This window comes from Solea senegalensis, linkage group LG11 (assembly GCF_019176455.1).
Source record: "Solea senegalensis isolate Sse05_10M linkage group LG11, IFAPA_SoseM_1, whole genome shotgun sequence".
In the NCBI taxonomy this organism is placed as follows: Eukaryota; Metazoa; Chordata; class Actinopteri; order Pleuronectiformes; family Soleidae; genus Solea; species Solea senegalensis.
The window spans coordinates 22988073-23008930 of NC_058031.1; the positions used below are offsets into that span (position 1 = coordinate 22988073).

At 43.4% G+C, this 20858-nt stretch overlaps 1 protein-coding gene across 1 annotated transcript; it reads right to left on the minus strand.

Annotated features, from left to right (window-relative positions):
* Positions 1–1276: 1276 nt before the first annotated feature.
* On the minus strand, positions 1277–20587 carry LOC122777349 (plakophilin-1). The gene is made up of 15 exons (XM_044038520.1): positions 20252–20587; positions 17304–17425; positions 13256–13441; positions 12969–13165; positions 12126–12267; positions 11665–11872; positions 10080–10248; positions 9720–9837; positions 7337–7501; positions 7068–7244; positions 5854–6007; positions 5596–5782; positions 4637–4721; positions 2818–2928; positions 1277–2708 (listed from the first exon to the last, which is right to left on the minus strand). Exons 1-14 carry the CDS (start codon positions 20433–20435, stop codon positions 2854–2856), a joined length of 2169 nt encoding a protein of 722 aa, XP_043894455.1. The 5' UTR covers positions 20436–20587; the 3' UTR covers positions 1277–2708; positions 2818–2853.
* Positions 20588–20858: the final 271 nt, after the last annotated feature.

Sequence of the window (20858 nt, forward strand, 5' to 3'; positions counted from 1 at the left end):
AATTGGCCCAATCCTAATGTCCAGTCATGTGAAGATTTCCTTCAATTTCCTTAATCTGATTAAGGCCATTCTGATTAGTTTTTTTACAGAACAGATAATCCAGAAGACTTTCAGAGATCTCAAAACTTACTTATACAAGTTATAATGAGTTATATTTTTTTATTGAGAGATGAATTCATCATAAATACATGGTTCCATGTCAAACCAAACACTTTAATTTGAAATTCTGTGAAACACCATCATAAATGTCTTTATTTTGATATCACAACCGTATATTGTGATATAATTGATCATTTTAAAGCTTATATCTGAAATGAACATGTGCCCCCGTGTAAAGAACATCTGGATCTGTTAAGATGTCGCTGAGATGCAGCGTGGTTTTATCTATCTAAGTGTGTTGAAACATCCTGTCCACTTTTTTTTTTTTTTTTTGAAGGATCAATCAGATTTTTTTGTGATGGATAGGTGATCACCCAAGTATGTTCCCATTCAATTTTGGTAAGAATTGACGCACAGATGACGTCACAAAAATGATCACATTTCCCAGAAATCCACATTTCTTAATAATGGGCAAAACTGTTAAAAATCTCTAAATTATTTCCGTCAAAACTCATCAGATTTGAACTCTACCATCAGACTGAGTTTCATCTAGATCTGATCCAGATTAAAGATTTAGCAGATATGTAGATTTAACATATGGAATCCCATTGAACAAGTTCAGATAATCTCATTTTATGGTTAAAAAAAAACAGACTCGTGTGTTTCCTGCAAACTTTTTTTTAAAAATTTATTTCACGCGCTGACTGAGCGACAGGGAAAGTTACTTAAACTTAATCACATCACATTTTCTCCAAAAATACAGGATGACAGAAATACTGTTTTCTCCGAGGTGAAGGAACCTCGGCGTGACCGTGCGGCCGGGGGGGAAATCCCCGCCACTGCCACAACCATCGTCTCATTTCTTTTACCAGGACGTGTGAGTAATTTAAGATTATATCTCATTTCAGTAAACAAGACTGAGAGTTAATGTATAAGTAGAAGTGTAAATATACGTGAACGTGCACATGTCAAGTCGGTAATTATGGATAATGTTAGAGGGCGGAGCCTCGTCATTATCCCCACACTGACTGCGTGGCTACTTCTGCTGTTTCAATTCACAATATTCCTCCATCTATGTTTCTTTTATTTATGTGAGAAAAGCAACAAAACAAAACTAAAACAATACATGGTATAATTTCAAAAGGATGATAAATGACAAAAGCAACACGACAGAAAGTTTAAAGGACCAGTGTGTGAGACGCAGTCTTTAGTTTTCCTTGTGAAAATAAATGAATGAAATACTGCTTTCACTTTCCTCTCAATAGACTCTTCTTAAATTTGACACACTGGCCCTTTAAAAATAAAAAATAAAATAATAATGATTTGAAGCCAAATGTGAAGCAACATGCTAACCTTAGCTTTAAGACTTGCTACCTCCACTTGTTTCTCATGGTGCCAAAACAAAATCTAGAAAATGAGTTCCAGACTGGGAAAATGTCACATTTCACAAATAAGAACTTTTCTGTACGCAAATCGTGTTCTTGTGATAATATCGTACAAATCTTTGCTAGCATTTAACACGATATCAAGTAGAAATGGTTTGTCGCCGCACAGTTGTAGCAACAAGTTCACATCTCAAGGGGGAAACATCGGAGAAACACGATCTTCCTTTTGTTTCAAGCTATGCTAGGCTATCCTGTTGCTAGCTAGCTAGCTGTAGCTTCACATTTAGGCCACTGTGTACCGAGTTTTTCAGCAAGGAAGCAAAATATGTGTATTATTATAGATATATTCGTGTGCTAAACAGCAAGCGAGTAACAACAACAAAATAAAAAATCCGATAATAAACTGAAACTAAACTAAAATGTAGCATTTCTTGTAGCATTTGTGTTAAAAAAAAAAAAGAACAAATCCAAGTGCGGTTTTCTTTCTGAAGTGAACCACGATCAATCTGTGAAAAGCTCGAGTCTGTGTACCAGCGGACCTCATTTTACTTCGGACCCAACCCTCGCGTTGCACCTCACAACATCGTAAATCATAACGCGTAACGATTCTGGGAAGAGTTTGTGGGTTAAAAATTCGGAATCATTTGATTTCTTCTTCTACTTCTTCTGCAGGGATTTAATGTTGCAATGCTGCCCCCTTCTGGTGTTAGAAAACTCAGTTTATCATATTTGTACATAAACATAACCCCGCACAGATAGTGCAAGTTTACGACTGATTTGAAGGCGCTAAATCCTCGTATTGCGAGGCTACAGACACTTTTATTGCAACTTTATTTATCGATGACTATTTTCTTTTTAAAAAGCGTCACGTTATACCTGCTGAACTCGGAAACTACGTCAAGACTTGTCTTTTCCGCTTCTTTTCATACATTTTTTTCGTAGCGTTTTACCAAACAAACAAGCATCTTTAGCGTCTCACACACACACACACACACACACACACACACTTTACATGTGTCCACGTTAAATACATACAAACACCGCAGGATTACGTATGAAATTAAAAGCTCACTCTCTCTTCTTCTCTAAAGTATATACAACATATAACGTAAAGGGGGCTGCGTCTGTCAGCGAAGCTGTTAAATGAAGACGTGTCCACGCTCTCCTCGCTGCGAGAGTGGGTGTGGCCGCTGCAGCTTCTGTCCCGACATGTCGGGTTTCCATCTGCAGGCACGCACATGAACACATGAATGGAAGGAAGAGAGGAAGACACTTTAATCCCCGTCCCTGTGTACATGAGCTTAAATAATAACAACAACAAAGCGGTCCGTACCTGTGGGGGCTGCGCGGCGTCACGTGGCCACCGCGCTCAGTCGATGATCTGTGCCGACCTGTGCACTGACGTGGTGTTGTCGTTGACAAACAGGGACTTAGCCAATCCCAGCTGTGGATCAGGAAACAAAACAGCTGAGAAATCATCATGAAACCGTGGGAACCACGCTGTTATCTAGCTTCCCCCTCAAAGTGAGCGGGCGGCGCTGTGTTTACTCGCGTTACTATGAACACAGAGGATCCAGCATATAATTAAAGTGTGTGGAAGCACCTTAAAGGGACAGTTCATATCTTAAGAACATGTCTGCGTCTTTATCTCACTGTTAGACAGACTTTTCCAACAGGAAATTGAAGTTTGTACGCCGTAAACTCTCCCACACCAAACCCCATAGAAAAAATCAACAATTTTACATCGCAGCACATAGGAGGTGTTGATCCACTGCTACCTCCATTAGTACAGTTCAAATGTGTTATTTTGTGAATTCGGCATCGAAAATACTTTGCTCAAATTTACCTCAGTGACACAAAGTGACCACACGAGGCAGCAGTAGACCAGCAGCTCCTGTGTCCCCGTGAGCTTAAATTGCATTTTTTTTCAATGGGGTCTGGTGCACTTGTTTTGTTACTAATATTTCTCCCTCAAATGCATCTGGAAATGTTAAAAGATCAGTGAGGTCAGTCAGAAAACACATGCTGCTGTGGAGTTATATATCACAAAACACAAAACTTCACTGACCAGTTTTTAAAGGTTTTTGTCTCACAGTGAGACAAAGATATTATTGACAGAAGTTGATGTACAATTTATTTGGTGTCTCAGGCTTGTTCTCAGCAGCAGGGGGCGCTCACAGCACAATAGGCACTGTTAGACATGCTTTTCCAACATTTTTTGTTTGTCGACCACTCACTCACTCTCCCAAACCAAAGTCCACAGGAGCGGCTGCTCTGCTGCTGCCTCGTGTGGTCACTTTGTGTCACTGAGGTAAATTTAATGAAAGAATTTCAAAAGCTGAATTGACAAAATAAGATCAATAACTCCTTTGTGCTGTGATGTTAAAATCGCTGGTTTTCTCTATGGAGTTTGGTGTGGGAGAGTGAACAGTTTACAAACTCCAGTTCCCTGTTGAAAAAGTCTGTCTCACAGTGAGATAAAGACGTGACACATGTTCTTAAGACACGGTAAAGTTGTGATGTGGTGAGTCACACTTCAAAAAACCTGAACTGTCACTTTCATATCAACAGTGTAAGCATCAGCGCTTGCTCATGCACAAACTTCAGGGAGACGTCTCCACCTGTCACTCTTGCTGTTTGACCTCTTCTTTATCTTTGTTCTTATTCTCACATCTTCCTACTGCAGTCGTCGTCGCTGAGCCGCGAGAACCAGTCGGCCAGGATTCCTGCATGACTGTATTCACTCGGCTCTTGGGTGTGGCACCAGGGAAGGGAAAGTGAGCCAGAGTCACAATAATAAACACCCGCCCATTTCCCCTCCCTGTCTCTGATTGTGCAAGTCAGCAGCAGCAGGAGCAGCAGCAGCAGCAGCAGCAGCAGCAGCAGCAGCAGCAGCAGCAGATGCAGGAGCAGCAGCAGATGCAGATGCAGCAGCAGATGCAGATGCAGATGCAGATGCAGATGCAGGAGCAGCAGCAGATGCAGATGCAGCAGCAGCAGATGCAGATGCAGATGCAGATGAAGCAGATGCAGATGCAGATGCAGCAGCAGCAGCAGCAGCAGCAGATGCAGATGCAGCAGCAGCAGCAGCAGCAGCAGTGTGAGTGCAGAGAGTGAAGCTGTCAGTTCAAGCCACAGCTTTGCATTTTTACCTTTTTCAGAACGCCTTGTAAATTCTTCTCGTTCCATAAGGTGTAGAGCAGCAGTGAGGCGGCTTTGCTGCCTCTGGGGAAAGACCTGTGACAAGAGACATGAAGACACATCAGCGACAGAAGACACATCAGCAACAGAAGACACATCAGCAACAGAAGACACATCAGCGACAGAAGACACATCATCAGAAGAAGACACATCAGCACAGAAGACACATCAGCAACAGAAGACACACAGACATGAAGACACATCAGCGACAGAAGACACACAGACATGAAGACACATCAGCGACAGAAGACACACAGAAAAAACAAGATAGAATTCCAAATTCTACTTAGAATTCCAACTTCTACTTAAAATTCCAAATTCTACTTAGAATTCCAAATTCTACTTAGAATTCCGACTTCTACTTAGAATTCCAAATTCTACTTAGAATTCCAAATTCTACTTAAGTACATTCCAATTTCCCAAGAAGTTGTAAAACAAGATTTAATTTACAAATGATACACAAAACATCACGATAGTGACCGGACAGTATTATATGTAATATAATACTCGCTGATTGTACTCAATTCCATTGTAAGTCCCTTTGGATAAAAGCGTCTGCTAAATGACATGTAATGTAATCCCTGCAACACCTAACCTCACAGCAACAGGTTTGACCCACTGCTGCCCCCTTCAGTCAGTTCCAATAATGTTACAAAGGGGCTTTGTTTGGGTTTACTTAAGTGACACAAACTGACCAGCGCAGGCAGCTCAGACCAGACCAGCGGCTCCTGTGTCCACACGGGCTAAAATCAGTGGTTTTCTCTATGGGATTTGGCAAACGTCAGTTTCGCGTTGGAAAACTCCGTCTAACATCGAGTTAAAGCCGAGACGACAGCGTAGACTTGAGCATTAGATCCATGTTCGTGTATAAGCTCAGAAAAAGAAGGGAAATTCAGTCCATTTGACTCACCCGTTCTCGCTGAGGTCGGCTAGCGAAGTCACCAGTTCGTTGTTGATGAACTTCTTGCTGACCTCGGGGTCGGCCATCATCAGAGACCGCACCGTGTTACAGCCCGCTGCCACAGTCTCGTCACTTTTCCCCATCTCGCGAGGCCCCGTCGACAGCAGGCCCGTGAGCTCGGGCAGAATCTGTTTTGCTGCGGAGGAGACGAGATTTAAAAAATGTTTGAAATAAACATTCATCCATGTCTGGGTGCTTCTTCCTCACCCATGGTGGTCTGCACACTGGGATACCGGCTCATGTTACCGAGCAGGGACATGGCGGTTTTCTGCAGAGTGCCGTTTGGTGACTTTAACAGAGGAGCCAAGTGCAGCAGGGCACCCAACTTCTGAACCAGGATCTGGGTCATGGCCTCGGAACCCTGAGGCAACAGACAAAACCGGTTCATCTGACGTTACAGTAGCAGCAGATTATCTCGTAGAACAATCAAAATGTGGCCACATAGTTCGGTAGCATTTTCTGGAATATTGTTTTCCTCATTTTTCAGCTTCTTAGATGTGAATATTGTCTGGTTTCTTTGGTCCATAGGACAAAGAAATCATTACAACGGAATCCTTTTGGTTTGGGGACAAAAACAAGACATTTAACAGCAACTATTTCCGACATTTGGTGGATAAACAACGATTCAACGATCAACTGACTGGACTGAAAGTTTGGCCGATTTTGCAAAATCCAGAGCGACTTGTATTCAAAACGCTAAAAAAAACAAAACTCTAGAAATACAACTCTATAAATGCGAGGAAACTCACTGTGGTCCACGATACCGATAATATCACGAGACAAACGTACAACAACACATCACGATATCTGTCTTCTGATAGCTTCTCTATTTATTCTCAACAAGGTGAAAGGTCATAAAGTCTATGTATTGAACGTAGCTTTCACCACCTTTATCCCACCGTAAACTCCCTCGTCTTCTTCAGCCAGGTAACTTCTGCACAACTTTCCATTCGTTCATTTGAGCAGCGCCACCTTGAGGAGACATGAAGTAATGACGCCCGGCGAGTGACACTTCATTTGTTATTTAAAATATCGATATTTGCCCTGGCGTAACTGTTAGAAAACCCCAATCAACCAAGGCGTACCCCATGCTCTGTGCTGGGATCCCTCAGTTTCAAGATCAAGTGCTATGCTGACGACACTGACCTTTTTCAACAACAAACCATCGACTGAAATACCCCCAGAGTTTTTCTCCAACTGCCGAGACAATTTAAAAACCAAAAATATGTTTTCTTGGAGGGGGCAATATTCGTAAAAACCCTCCTTGGTGTTCTGCATGACTTCTCCTTCGATCTTCTCTTCAAATGTGAAGAGAAAAAGTCAACGTCAGCCTCGTTCTCCGCGAAAGAGAATTTGGTTCGCACTCTTTTTTATGGGTCAAGAAGTCCAATCTGGACTTCACTGATCGCCTGTGGACTCACCAGCCCCCAGTTGGCAGTGAGGTTCTGCAGCGCGCCGCAGCTCGCCTCCAGCGTGGCGTCCTTCTGAGACGAGCCCAGCAGAGACAGGTACGTGCGCATGGCTTTGGGATGGCACAGCCACCGCTCACCTGACGGGACGCCGTCGTCTAACATCCGGCGATTCACGTCAAATGCAAACTGAGGAAAAAAGAGGGTGGAGGCGGGGCTTGGATTAAAATAGCCACAGTGATTGGACACGGGTGTAGGTGGGCGTTATAGGCGACACTCACCTGCTTATGAGCCTTGCCACTCTTGGGGCTGAAACATCCAATGGTGGGGCTTTTCTTGTCCTCCAGCTGACCGTCTGTCGGGTAGTACTTACTGAAGCACTTTGGAGACTCCGCCTCCAGCTGGTAGCTCAGGTTATGGAGGATGCACACGCAGTTCTCCACAGACTACAAGAGACAGAAGAGTTGAAAGAGAAATATTAGCAACACCAGACTCCATTGAAAAAAACAGAAGCTGCTGGGCTACTGCTGCCTCGTGTGGTCAGTTTGTGTCACTGAGGTAAAACTGAACAAAGGATTTCAAACCCTGAAGATTTGAGCTGTGATGTATAATTCGCTGTTTTTGTCAATGGACCCTGATCTGATTCTCTTCAGCTGCTGGAGACAATTTCACGTGACGTCGGTGTTTGCATGTTGTTGTTAGCTCTAGCATTAGCCTCAGGTGAGCTGTGGTGGATTGTGTTTACTCACATCACTACAACCACTGATCCAGTGGCCACAGGAAGAGCAGGTGATGCATTTCTTTGCATTCACTGTGGACACACCTTAAGTTCAGGGTGTGTGTGTGTGTGTGTGTGTAAGAGGCAACATATATACACACAACCAGCTGTGTGGCTGATTTAGCAACTTCATAAAATACTTAAGCCATGAAATCTATGTCAGCGTATGTGTATGTTCTTAAATAACATGTTTTAATGCTGTGAGACAGACTTTTTCAAATTTGTTGTAAACGTCAGTTTCCTGTTGGAAAAGTCTGTGTTACAGTGAGATATCCCTTTAATGAGGCTCGATCCCGTACTGAGTGCTGAGTATAAAGTGCAGCAGCTTTTTATCTTTTAAAGACTCCAGTTTGAGTTCACAACAAGAAGCTACTGTGTCTCATTAACACACCTGACTTTAAAATAAACAAAGAATATCACACACACACACACACACGCACACACATCAGCGTGTGTAAACAGCAGCCATTAAACACACACGCACACACCCACAATGTCCTGAGAGAGCACGGTGTCACATGTACACACACTCTGTATGTATAGAAAGTTTACTGCTGGACCTGAGGACGCCCTGTATGTCAATGTACATCTGTGTTTGTCCAAAGAATTACCGCGACTATTATAATCTTGTCTACTCAAGATCAAGCTGAGTTTACTTAAACTTGGGAAGTTGTTACAACTTGGAATTTAATTAGCTTTCATTAATCAAAAACAAATTTGTTTACAGCTATTAGAAAGAGGATTAGGGGCAAATTCAAATAACAAAAGCCACTGATATAGGTAGGTTGGGGGGTAGGTAAGAAGGTTGTAGGTAAGGAGGTAGGGAAGGAGGTAGGTAAGTAGTAGGTAGGTAAAGAGGTAGGTAAGAAGGTTGTAGGTAAGTAGGTAGGTAGGTAAGAAGGTTGAGGTAGGAGGTAGGTAAGAAGGTTGTAGGTAAGAAGGTAGGGAAGGAGGTAGGTAAGAAGGTTGTCAGTAAGGTGGTAGATCGGTTGTGGGTAAGGAGGTAGGTAAGAATGTTGTAGGTAAGAATGTTGTAGGTAAGAATGTTATAGGTAAGAAGGTTGTGGGTAAGGAGGTAGGTAAGTGAGGTAGGTGGTTGTGGGTAAGGAGGTAGGTGAGAAGGTTGTGGGAGGTAGGTGAGAAGGTTGTGGGTAAGGAGGTAGGTGGTTGTGGGTAAGGAGGTAGGTGAGAAGGTTGTGGGTAAGGAGGTAGGTAAGAAGGTTATAGGTAAGGAGGTAGGGAAGGAGGTAGGTAAGAAGGTTGTAGGTAAGGTGGTAGGTCGGTTGTGGGTGAGGAGGTAGGTGAGAAGGTTGTGGGTAAGGAGGTAGGGAAGGAGGTAGTAAGAAGGTTGTAGGTAAGGTGGGGTTGTGGGTAAGGAGGTAGGTGAGAAGGTTGTGGGTTAGGAGGTAGGTCGGTTGTGGGTAAGGAGGTAGGTATGAAGGTTGTTAGATAGGGTGGTTGATTGACTGGTTCAGTCAGAAACCGCCTTGGTAGAAGTACATTTTAGTGGACGATGCAGAGATTTCATTCTTCTTCTCTGGACATTCTGGAGATTAAGGCGTCCAGAGTCAAAAGTACGAAATGATGGCACTCTTCATGCTGTTTTTACTGTTTCCTGTTGCACTTTATTAGCAGTTCTTGTCTTGAATTTGAGATCTGACTGGGATTGTTTTAGGTCAAGCTTGGTTCAGCTGCGTCTGGGTTGTCCTGTGTCTTTGTTTATTATGTTAATTGTGTTTTTTTATTGCTTTTTTTAATACCACCAACAGCAAATCAAGTTTTCCCTTGAGGGACAATCAAGCTCTGAAGTGGACTGAAGTGGACTGAAGTGTTTCTGCTGTTGTTTTTGAGGCAGACGCTGCAGATGCGCGTCCTCACACTCGTACCTTATCATCTGGGTTTTCCTCGGCCACACAGGACTGCACGTAAGTCATGAGGGAGTCGATGAGGCCGCGACAGTCTCTCATCGCCTGCCTCTCTCTCTTCTGGCCACAGCTCAAGTTCCTGAAACACAAACACAGCGATCATTGAGCTGTTTATCTTTCTTTCTGCATGGATTCACTCAAAAGCCAACAACAAAGATAATGAGAGGGTGGATTTTGGCACGGATGAACCCTGTGAGTCAAGTCAAGCTTACTGTTTTCAAATCAAAAACCATTACATTCCAGACTGGGAAATATTATTTTAATACATAATTCTTGCTTTATCTTAGTGGGGATTGTTGTTGTGTTGTGTCATGTTCTCACCGCAGGCAGCCTGTGGCGCTGTAGAAAACATCGGGGTGAATGTTGTTGTTGGCGCTGTTGTCCGACCAGCACGTGAACGGCACCACCACGTTCTCCGTGAGCGCGGGCAGCGCCGTCGCCGTCAGCTCTCCCTTCAGCTCGTCGGCCGACGACAGGTTCCACAGCAGGCCTGCAAAACCAGAGGGGAGTTCAGTTTAAAACAGGAATCACTCATTCAGTCACAGGGAGGTCACAGTGACTCATAATCACTTCATCTTTAAATATGAAGAAATTCCCCCAAAGTGTTTCTGAGATTTCATGATGAAAAACCTGAAAGCATGACGCCAGAGCCATGAAAACAAACACTTTAGTCTGAGTGAACGTTGATGCCAAATTTCAAAGGTTCCTCCGGGTGTTCTTAGGATTTTCATCACTTCATACTAATCACGTCCTCTTTAAATCCAAGTCAATGTTGACACTAAATTTGAAAAAATGTTCCTGGAATGTTGCATTTGCAAGCTCAAGCTAATCTTTGTAAGGTCGCAGTGACCTTGACTTTGACCTTGACTTTGACCACCACTTTCAACCCAAATTTGAAGCAATTTCCCATAAAAAACACTCACAACCTCGAGTCCAAGCAAACGTTGATGCCAAATGTAAAGGTTCCTCTGGGTGTTCTTAGGATTGTCCGAGTGAAGGTTGAAAACGTTTCTACGAGATGTTCCTGGAATGTTTGTGAGGTCGCAGTGACCTTGATTTTTTTCCAAGTAGAAATGACCTCATGGTGTTCCAGAGATATCACAAGAACTGGACCCGACTGTGGTGTAATTCTTCACCTTCAGTCAGTCTTTAATATGATTAAATATGTGAATCAGGGCTATAAAAACACCTGATTATAAAATGCTTTATAATCCAAAGCTGCGTGTATTTGGAGGTTTGCCCATTTTTAACTCCTCCTGATTGGTCAGACATAGATCTCAGATAGTCTTAGCCTTTAAGGCCCTGACTCAGACCCGGCTTAGCTCTTGTTGTCTGGTGTCTTTGTATTTTTGCAACTCAAGATCTCTGGAGACTGGATCAGACTCACATGGACCTGGTTTCCTCACACACTTTGATTTGTAAACCACACCAGTTAGTGGGTTTTCATTGAGTTATTGTGATGGTTTAATTGTCGTGGGGAGATTGGGGGGGCCGTCTGCTAACGGGTAAACCAGCCTCGCAAAATTTGGCATGCGTACTGCTCAAGAACTCCTACTCCGTTTGTGATGTCTACAAAATTCCAAAACTACCGGTTGCCCTCAGGACTTCCACAGAACGACCGTCCAATCACAGACAAGATTCACCGGCGTGTCACAAGTGTGCGCCGTCAGCCTCTCAGGACCGTAATTCCTAAACGGTTGAATAACTGCCGGATACAGAAAAGTGAAAGTTATCTTGGAAAAAACAGAAGAAGTCACTCGTCGATCATTTTTCTGACAGTTCTACAGCCATGAAATCGAAATAAATCCAGGCGGTCTGATTATCATGATGGTCATAAATCAACCTAAAATCAGAAGACACCCAAGATTGTCAGAAGGGCCAGATCGGGATTATCCTGAGGTCGTACCTGTGATCTGTTTCTGGGTCTCAGTAGAGTCGGTCTCCTTCAGCAGCTGCAGAGCCTTCCCGATCCCCCCGCAGTGCTGCACCTCCAGCTTGTTGTCGTGGTGTTTGAACACCAGGTTCCTCAGAGCGCCGGCCGCTGCCTGGCTCACCGCCGGATTGGAGCTGCGCAGCAGGGTCACCAGGTGAGGGATCCCACCCAGCTGGTGAACCTGCGGTGCCGATAAAGAAGAGGGCAGGAGTGAGAGGCGGCATAGCAACAACACTGACGTTACAAACAGCAGTCATGGCTCCTCCCACTCCCCGGAGGCAGGTGACGCAAAGGTCTTCTGAGGACACACACAGCATCGATGCACTTTTAACACAACCCTCACACAAACACTGAAGAGCATATTTGTAGGGCGTGTCTGTGCAGGAAGTGTTTAGAGAGAGCGTGTGTGTGTGTGTGTGTGTGTGCGCTCAGACCTCCTGTTTAGCACGCTCCTCCTTGTAGGTGGCGTGCTGGATGAAGGTGGCGCCGCACTGCTGGAAGCTCTCCTCAGAGTGAGAGAGGAACGCCACGGCTTCACGCAGAGTCAGGTCTGAGAGGTTGATCCCGCTGTTCACTCTGGAGGAGCAGGAATCACGCGGGTCACAGCGGTTTTAAAAACAAAGTGGATTCATTATATTATGAGAGGGAGTGTTGAGGGTTTTTGTTGGGTTGGGTTGAATAAGACAGTGTTGTCCACTTTTTAAAACTAATAAGAACTCTGCAGCACCTGAGATCATTTCGAATTGGTAAATAAAAAATTAACTTTATGCATGCTTTATGCGTGTTTAAGAATGACTGGAGAAGCAGTTTAATGACTTCCTCTCACTGTTAAACAACGTTTACAGAGTGTAAACCACTCCCTCTCGCCCTGAACCAAACTCCATAGAGAAAATTTTAACATCACACACACAGGAGTTGTTGATCCACTGCTGCCTCCATCACTAACTTCAAATGTCTTATTTAGATATTTCGGCTTTTGAAATAATTTCTTCAGATTGACCTCAGTGACATAAACTGACCACACGAGGCAGCAGTAGACCAACAGCTCCTGTGTTCCCGTGAGCTAAAATCACGGATTTTCTCCATGGACTTTGGTGTGGGAGAGTGAGCAACCGACAAAATGTAATATGTTGTTGGAAAAGTCTGTCAAACATATAAACTTGAATTTAAAAGCTTGGGAACTCGACTTACTGCAGGCCTTTTTGAGGCCACGCCCCCTACACGCACTATCATTGACTCAAAGTTCATGTTTTTGAATATTTCCTGATGAAACTCACGCCGACTGCTGCAGCTCTTTCTTGGAGATCTTCATGGTGCCCATCTTCCCCTCGGTGTGGGACTGAGCGGACGTGGGCTGCACGATGCGCGTCTGGCTGCTGGTCATGTGATTGCCGTTGGTCATGGAGTAGGTGCTGTGTCGGCTGACCTGAGATTGGATGTTGTGCTGGCTGTGGCCCCCCTGACCTTTGACCCTCTGCAGAACGTTGTGAGGTGGAGAACGGTCACATGACAACGCCGCGGGTTAAGAAAATAAGAGCTTAGGTAAATGAGACGACTCCCTCACCATGACGTGTGCAGGAGCAGGAGAAAAGGGAGGAGCCAGAGCCGGGTCACTGCGGCTGGGTGCCAGTCCACGTAGACCCTGAGGCGAGCGGGGCGATTTGTAACGTTGCTCCAACGCAGCGTACGAGCTGAACTGTCCTCCTCCCAGGGATTTATTGGACAGAGTGCGACTCCTCTGGCTGTTTGCCTAAAAAGAGAGAATAGATCATCATTACAAATATTACAAATATTCCTACTGAGAAAATGAAGTAGCGACGCCGGGCGAGTGAAACTGGCAGAGATTGTTTTACTTTCCAGCGCCTTCATTTGTTAACGCTGGATTGATCGTGAATGTCGGCGACAGCAGGAATCACGAGTCATTTTAGGGAGAAAAAGGAGTTGCTGTTGCCTCCGTCACTGTGACAGTGAGACACACAGAGAGTCACAGGGCGTGGCCATTTGTTGGTATTTAAAATTTACAGACGACATCTTTCAGGTGTTGTTGCGATAACGCAAGAAAAGGACGACTGAATAACCCGCCGTAGGCTCCGTCCCTCTGACATAAACGAACACGTCGTAAAAGTGATTTGCTGTCGCTAAAATACAACATGACTTAAGGGGCGTGTCTGTGGCACTTTGCCAAGTTAATGGCGAAAGTGTTTTTTTTTTACAGGAGGAGCATTTTTCAAACCTATCAACTGTTATTCCAGGCGGAGAAATCTGACAAATAACTATTATCCTTTCCTTCCTTCCTTCCTTCCTTGATTTTCCAGTGAGGACCAAGTTCCATAAAAACAATCAGACAAACCCAGGTTTTCTCTCTGAAAACAAACTCAAGACTTTGTCTTGTTTGCTCTGCACTTCCTCACAGATGAGCTCTGTGTACGGAACCGTTTTCGTGTGTGTACAAAACACATAATTCTAGCTTTGCCACACAGTAACCAGACATGAAACCTGGCATTGCCTGCGGGAAATGACACAACACGTCCTGCAGATGCTTCCACAATAACTCATTCTACCGTTTTACACCTACGGCGTTTGATTCAGTTTCGGGAAAATCTGGTGTTTCTGGAACAAAGACGCCCGTTAAAACCGCCCCCAAACTAAAGCCATGTAAAGCACCACAAAAATCCACAGAACAAAAATAATAATAATAATTAGGATTAATGAAAACAAAGGAGGGAGGGAGGGAGGGAGGAGTTCACCTGTGAGACAAAGAAATGGAAAACTTTCTTCTCTCCCAAAAAACTATAAACACTGACTCACAACCGTTTGCTCACAGTTAATCACTGAAGCTCATCCAAGCCAAACCATAATGACGATGAGAACCTGGGTTTTTATAAACCAGAATTCTGTGAACAAAAGTTAAAAAAAAATCTGAGGAAAAAAAGTAAAAATTCTGGAAAAAAAAGAAGTTTGAAATTCGAGGAAAAGAAATCTGAATTTCAAGAAAAAAAATCAGAATTTCGAGGACAAAAAGTCAGAATTTCGAGAGAAAAAAAAGTTGATTCCGATACTTAATAACACCTTTTTACTAAATATAATTTGGTGCAAAAAAACTAAAATGTATAAAAAAAGTTCCACTCTTGACCACCGGGGACCGACTCGTCCCCAAAACTGTTCCAGTTAAAAGTTAGTTTTTTTTTTGTTTTTTTTGTTTTTTATTAAAAAAAAGTGTTAAAGTGGTTTTTCAGTGTGAAATATATATTTAAATATCTAAATATTTGTTGTCTCACTCGTCTTTGTGCGCATACCTAACACAAATGGTTGCCTAGCAACAGTTGAACATGAACTCCTACATAAACAGTGAGAGCGCAGGGGAAGTTTTCAGTGTTTACACTATATATATCTATATATATATATCTATATACATATATATATCATTGTTCTTCTTTAAACGATAAAATATCACTGTAAAAATGCAGTGTAATGTTTGATTATTGCACAAAGCATAAAGATAATTCCAGTTTAAAAACAGAGAACTCATTTAAATGAGGGGTTTTTCAGAGAACAACATGAGTCGAGTTCACACCAGCAAAGAGATTCTGCTGAAACTGACGATTAACTCGAGCCAATTTCTTCCTCCATCTAATAAAATGTGTTTAATGAAAACAAATAATCCAAAACCAATTTATAAACTCTCTTTTGGACAGAAAAAAACAGCATTTCTCACATTTCTGGAAACACAAATGTGTAACTTGTAGTAATCTGTCAATGCCGGCCTGGTTAAACCCAACAGATTAATCAGTCTGCCGATAATTTAATCTCTAATCTGTCCCTGCTTGACATTTTCTTATTTCAGCTGATTTTTCCCGTCACACACATTCCACAAAGGTCTCATGTTGACCTCAGCCGTGTGTGTGTGTGTGTGTGTGTGTGTGTGTGTGTATGGCGTGTGTGTGTGTGTCTCTGGTTCAGTCTGACCGAACAACGACGAGTCGAGGCATGTCGAGGGAGTGTGGCGATGAATTCTTGGATTTTGTCATCATCATCATCATCTTCACACCATCGTTCATGTTTCTGTCACATCCTCTTTAATTACGCACGTGTGTGTGTGTGTGTGTGTGTGTGTGTGTGTGTGTGTGTGAGGATTATTCGACGTGGTCTAAATACCACAGGACAAATTAAAGCTGGATTGGCTCAGTAAACAAACAGCTGAGCTCAGAGATTGATTATTTAATATCGCAGCCGCACTGTTTGTGTCTTTGCTAACAGCGGCAGACTGAGTGCTGATTTCAGGTCATTCAGTGTAAAAACACACACAATACTCAACATTCACACAAACACAGGTTTAACGTGTGTGTGATGAAGTTTCATGTTCGGAATAATGTCAACATTTGTCCTTTAATGTACGAAAAACTGAGGGAATCAAAAACGTTTGATAGATAGTTAGCTAGATAGATAGTTAGCTAGCTAGCTAGCTGGCTCTGTCTGTCTGTCTATCTATCTATCTATCTATCTAGCTAACTATCTGTCTGTCTGTCTGTCTATCTATCTATCTATCTATCTATCTATCTAACTATCTATCTGTCTGTCTGTCTATCTATCTATCTATCTATCTATCTATCTATCTATCTGTGTCTGTCTCTGTCTATCTATCTATCTAGCTAACTATCTATCTAGCTAACTGTCTGTCTGTCTGTCTATCTATCTATCTAGTTAGCTGTCTTTCTGTCTGTCTGTCTGTCTATCTATCTAGCTAACTGTCTATCTATCTATCTATCTATCTATCTATCTATCTATCTATCTATCTATCTGTGCTATCTATCTATCTATCTATCTAGCTAGCTAGATAGATAGATAGATAGACAGACAGACAGACAGACAGACAGATAGATAGATAGATAGACAGACAGACAGATAGATAGTTAGCTAGATAGATAGATAGATAGACAGACAGACAGATACTGAAGACAGACGGACGGAGCCAGATAGTTAGATAGATAGATAGATAGATAGATAGATGAATGATGATAGATGAACAGATAGAGCTAGATGAGTTAGCTAGATAGATAGATAGACAGACAGACAGATAGATAATCAGATAGACAGACAGACAGATAGATAGTTAGCTAGATAGATAGATAGATAGATAGATAGATAGATAGATAGATAGACAGACAGACAGATAGTTAGCTAGATAGATAGATAGACAGACAGACATACTAGATAGATAGATAGACAGACAGACAGACAGACAGACAGACAGATAGATAGATAGATAGATGCTAAATAGCTCGCTACCTAGCGATGCCTTGACAAACAGATAGGTAGAGGGTGATGACGGTAGAGTGAGTCATCTTTCAACTTGAAGGTTGTGGGTTTGATTGTGGTTCTGCTCGTCTTAAAATGCCAACGTGTCCTCGGGCAACACACGTCGCTCCTGCCGGCAGCGCGTGACTGAGTGTCAATGATTGAACGCAGAGTAAACTGTAGTGCAAAGCAGCTTTGGAAAGGCGCTGGATAAATACAGTCCACAGATAAATAGGTGCTAGTTAGTCAGCTCTCTCAAACAGACAGACAGACAGGCAGACAGACAGACAGATTAGGTCACAGAGATTATAGGTTACCGTTTTGCTGTAGCTGGTTGCCGCGGTGGAGTGGCTGCGGCTAAAGGTGCTGCTTGATTTGGTCGGAGAAAACCTGAAGGCTCCGAACTCACTGTACGAACCCAGAGGGAACGGGATCTGACCTGAGGAGAGAGGAGACAAGGAAGTGAGAGAAGGAAGAGACAGAGACAGAGAGAGGGAGACTGTGGATGAAGTTATGACTGAGAACTCTACGTTGACTTGTACAAGTTACGGTTCTAAATAAATGTACACGACATCCATTTCAGTCGGATTTGAAATCAGGAAGACTCTGATAATCCCACACACAGCAGGATAATTTGGTCAGATTATCTGTTCAAATCAGCCTAAAATCGGATTAACAATCACAATTATCGGAAGGACAAGATCACGGACTGAAATTTGGCCAATTATGCTCTAGTGTGGGGCGGGATTAAGTTGTTTAGAAAGAATTCAAAAAAGATTAGTAGATAAACACAAACTCTATAGCTATACTGGGTGTCTCTCATTCCTTCAGTGAGACAGAAATACAGACACAACACAGCATCAGTCATCGTCTGCAGCTACCGTTAATCCCGTCCTCTTGGGTGAGCACGTTTTCATGTCATCGCCCGTCTGTGCCATCATATGATTCATGTGACCATGTGACTCTCAGACTATGACTAATTCACCATTTCAGGATCACTGCAGTTAGAACAACAACAGATTAAGTCTACCATATTTTAAGGATTGGTTCACGTCTTTATCTCACCGTTACACAGAACTCTCCAACAGGAAACTGAAGTTTGTAAACCACTCACTCTCCCTCCACCAAAGCCCACTGAGAAAATCAGTGATTTTAGCTCGCGGGGACACAGGAGCTGCTGGTCTACTGCTGCCTCGTGTGGTCAGTTTATGTCACTGAGGCAAAGCCAAACGAAGGATTTCACAAAGTGACACATGTGAACTTACTCATGGAGGAAACAGTGGATCAACAACTCCATTGAACTCCATTCAAAAATGCATTCTTTTTTGCATCATTTGTTCAGCTAAAGCCTTTAATGTGCTCGTTTGTGGGACGTCTCATATGTGCAGCTTCCGTTGCGGTGCCATAAATTTCACGATGACTTACTGAAGCATTAACAGCGTCAGCGCGGCTGTAAAACACACGACTATTAACGACTCTGATCACCGCGGCGAAGAGTGAAAACAAGGCCCTGTTTTCAACGAGGTAAACACGTTTTTGTTTTTTTGTGTTTGTGTGGGATTGAAAGAGAGGCCAGAGGCTGCATTCCAAACCTGACAGAGAGGAACAGTTCAGAGCGACGGAGCGGTTTCTCACCGCGTCGACAACAGAACTCTGTTGTTCAGCGGCAGCGGCCGTGGATCACGTTTCACAGCCACAGAAGAACTCAGACTCTGCTCTGTTTGAGCTTCACAGGCTTCTGTTCCCTTCTGTTGATCGACTTCCATCATCAGGCAAAAACAATAAAAAAACTTTACAATGCTTTGTAAATAATAAAACAGCAGAGGCTTCAAACACTGACACACTGTTCATTATGTTCATTATGTTTTAATTCCCTGAGGCATCAGGGAATTAAAACATAAAGAGGGCGGAGACAAATACAGGAAACAGTTACTTTAAGATTTTCACTGATTAAAAATGCGTCAATAAATTATCATTTTATTTTTGTTTACCCGACATTTCCTTGCACCTGTGTTGCTGTGTAATTCTGTTTTTATGCCAACAGAGGGTGCAAGTCAACACAAGAACTAACACACTTATCAGAAGAAGAGAGGTCACACTGAAAATTAACAAATGTGAGGCAGGACTACACAACTGCTACACAACTGCTACAAAACTACAACTCAACCGCTACACAACTGCTATAAAACCGCTACACAACTGCTACACAACTACGGCACCAGAACCGCTACACAATTGCTACACAACTACTACACTTGCACTGCTACACAACCGCTACATAACTTCTACACAACTACTACACCAGCACTGCTACACAACTACTAAACAACGGCTACACCTGCACCACTACACAACTGCTACACAACTACTACACTTGCACCTGCACTACACTTGCACTGCTACACAGCAACACCAGTTGCTGCACAACTGCTACACTTGCACTACACAACTGCTACACAACTACACAACTACTAAACAACAGCTACACCTGCTGCTACACAACTGCTACACTGCTACACTACGCAACTACTACACTCTGCTTGCTTGCGGCTACAACTACTACACTTCTACACTTGCGCTACACAACTACTACGCACCACTACACAACTGCTACACAACTACTGCACAACTACTACAGCGCTGCCACAACTACTAAACAAACTACACTGCGCCACTACACAACTGCTACACAACTACTACACCTGCACTGCCACTTGCGCTACACAACACTGCACACAACTGCTACACAACTGTTACACAACTACTACACCTGCACTGCTACACAACTGCTACACAACTGCTACACAACTACTAAACCTGCACTGCTAAACAACAAGAACAAAAACAAGAAGCAGAAGAAAACAATGACAAACATAAAGAAACAACAAATGAAAGAGCAGGAGAGAGAGGGGCGGAGCTATGACATCAGTGTTTCCTCCAAAGTAGCATTTTTGTTTTTACACATGAAAACAAAACGGAAGCGTTTTTGAGAATAAACATTATTAACTGATCAGATTTTCATTGAGGGTTATGTTGGCCCCCCGGGTCCCCAGAGTTCTCAATCACACCCCTGTTTGGAAAACTAACTTTGTCCCATAAGGAACTGGTTAAACCTGGTCTGGTTAAAACCTGGTCTGCAGTAGAGAAACAAAAACCTGAGGAAATCAGGAGTCAGGGGTCAAACCTGTGGGTCAGAGGTCACCGATGAACACTGTCCGTGTGTGTGCGTGTGTGTGTGTGTGTGTGTGTGCGCGTGTGTGGTTACCTGTCGGTGACGGACTCTGTGCTCCGTTCTTGCCATGTTTGGACTTGCTCCTCTTGATCGTGAGCACCTGATCGAGCACGCGCTGTTGTCCCGAGCGCAGGTTGTCGTCAGAGGGGAGCGCGAGCGACGTGTCCTCGACGCAGCCGACGGTCGTGGCCGAACGCAGCGGTTCCGGAGCCATCATCTTATCCGAGTGAACGGGAAAACAAACGAAATAAACGTTCCCCGGTTCAGAGAAGATCCAGAGAACAGAGAGCACAGAGGAGGGGTGACAGGGTGAGAGTGAGTGAGTGAGTGAGTGAGTGTGGCGCAGTGAAGAAGCCAAGAATGTAACAATGTTCCCAGAGCTGCTCCACCCTCCAGGACCGCGCCCCACAGAGGAGGATCCAGAGTTCACGGGCAGGTGTGGAGAGAAGGGTGGGGCCACTGACTGTGTGTCAGTGTGTAACATCTGCACAAATGAAACACGCAAACATTGACACTTTCACGGCGAAAGTAAAGTAAAGTAAAAACTAATATCTCACAATATAAACAACAACATTAGCACAAACCAAAAATAGCATTGGTTCAATTAAAAAAAACAGAAAATCAAACAAAAAAGTCACAT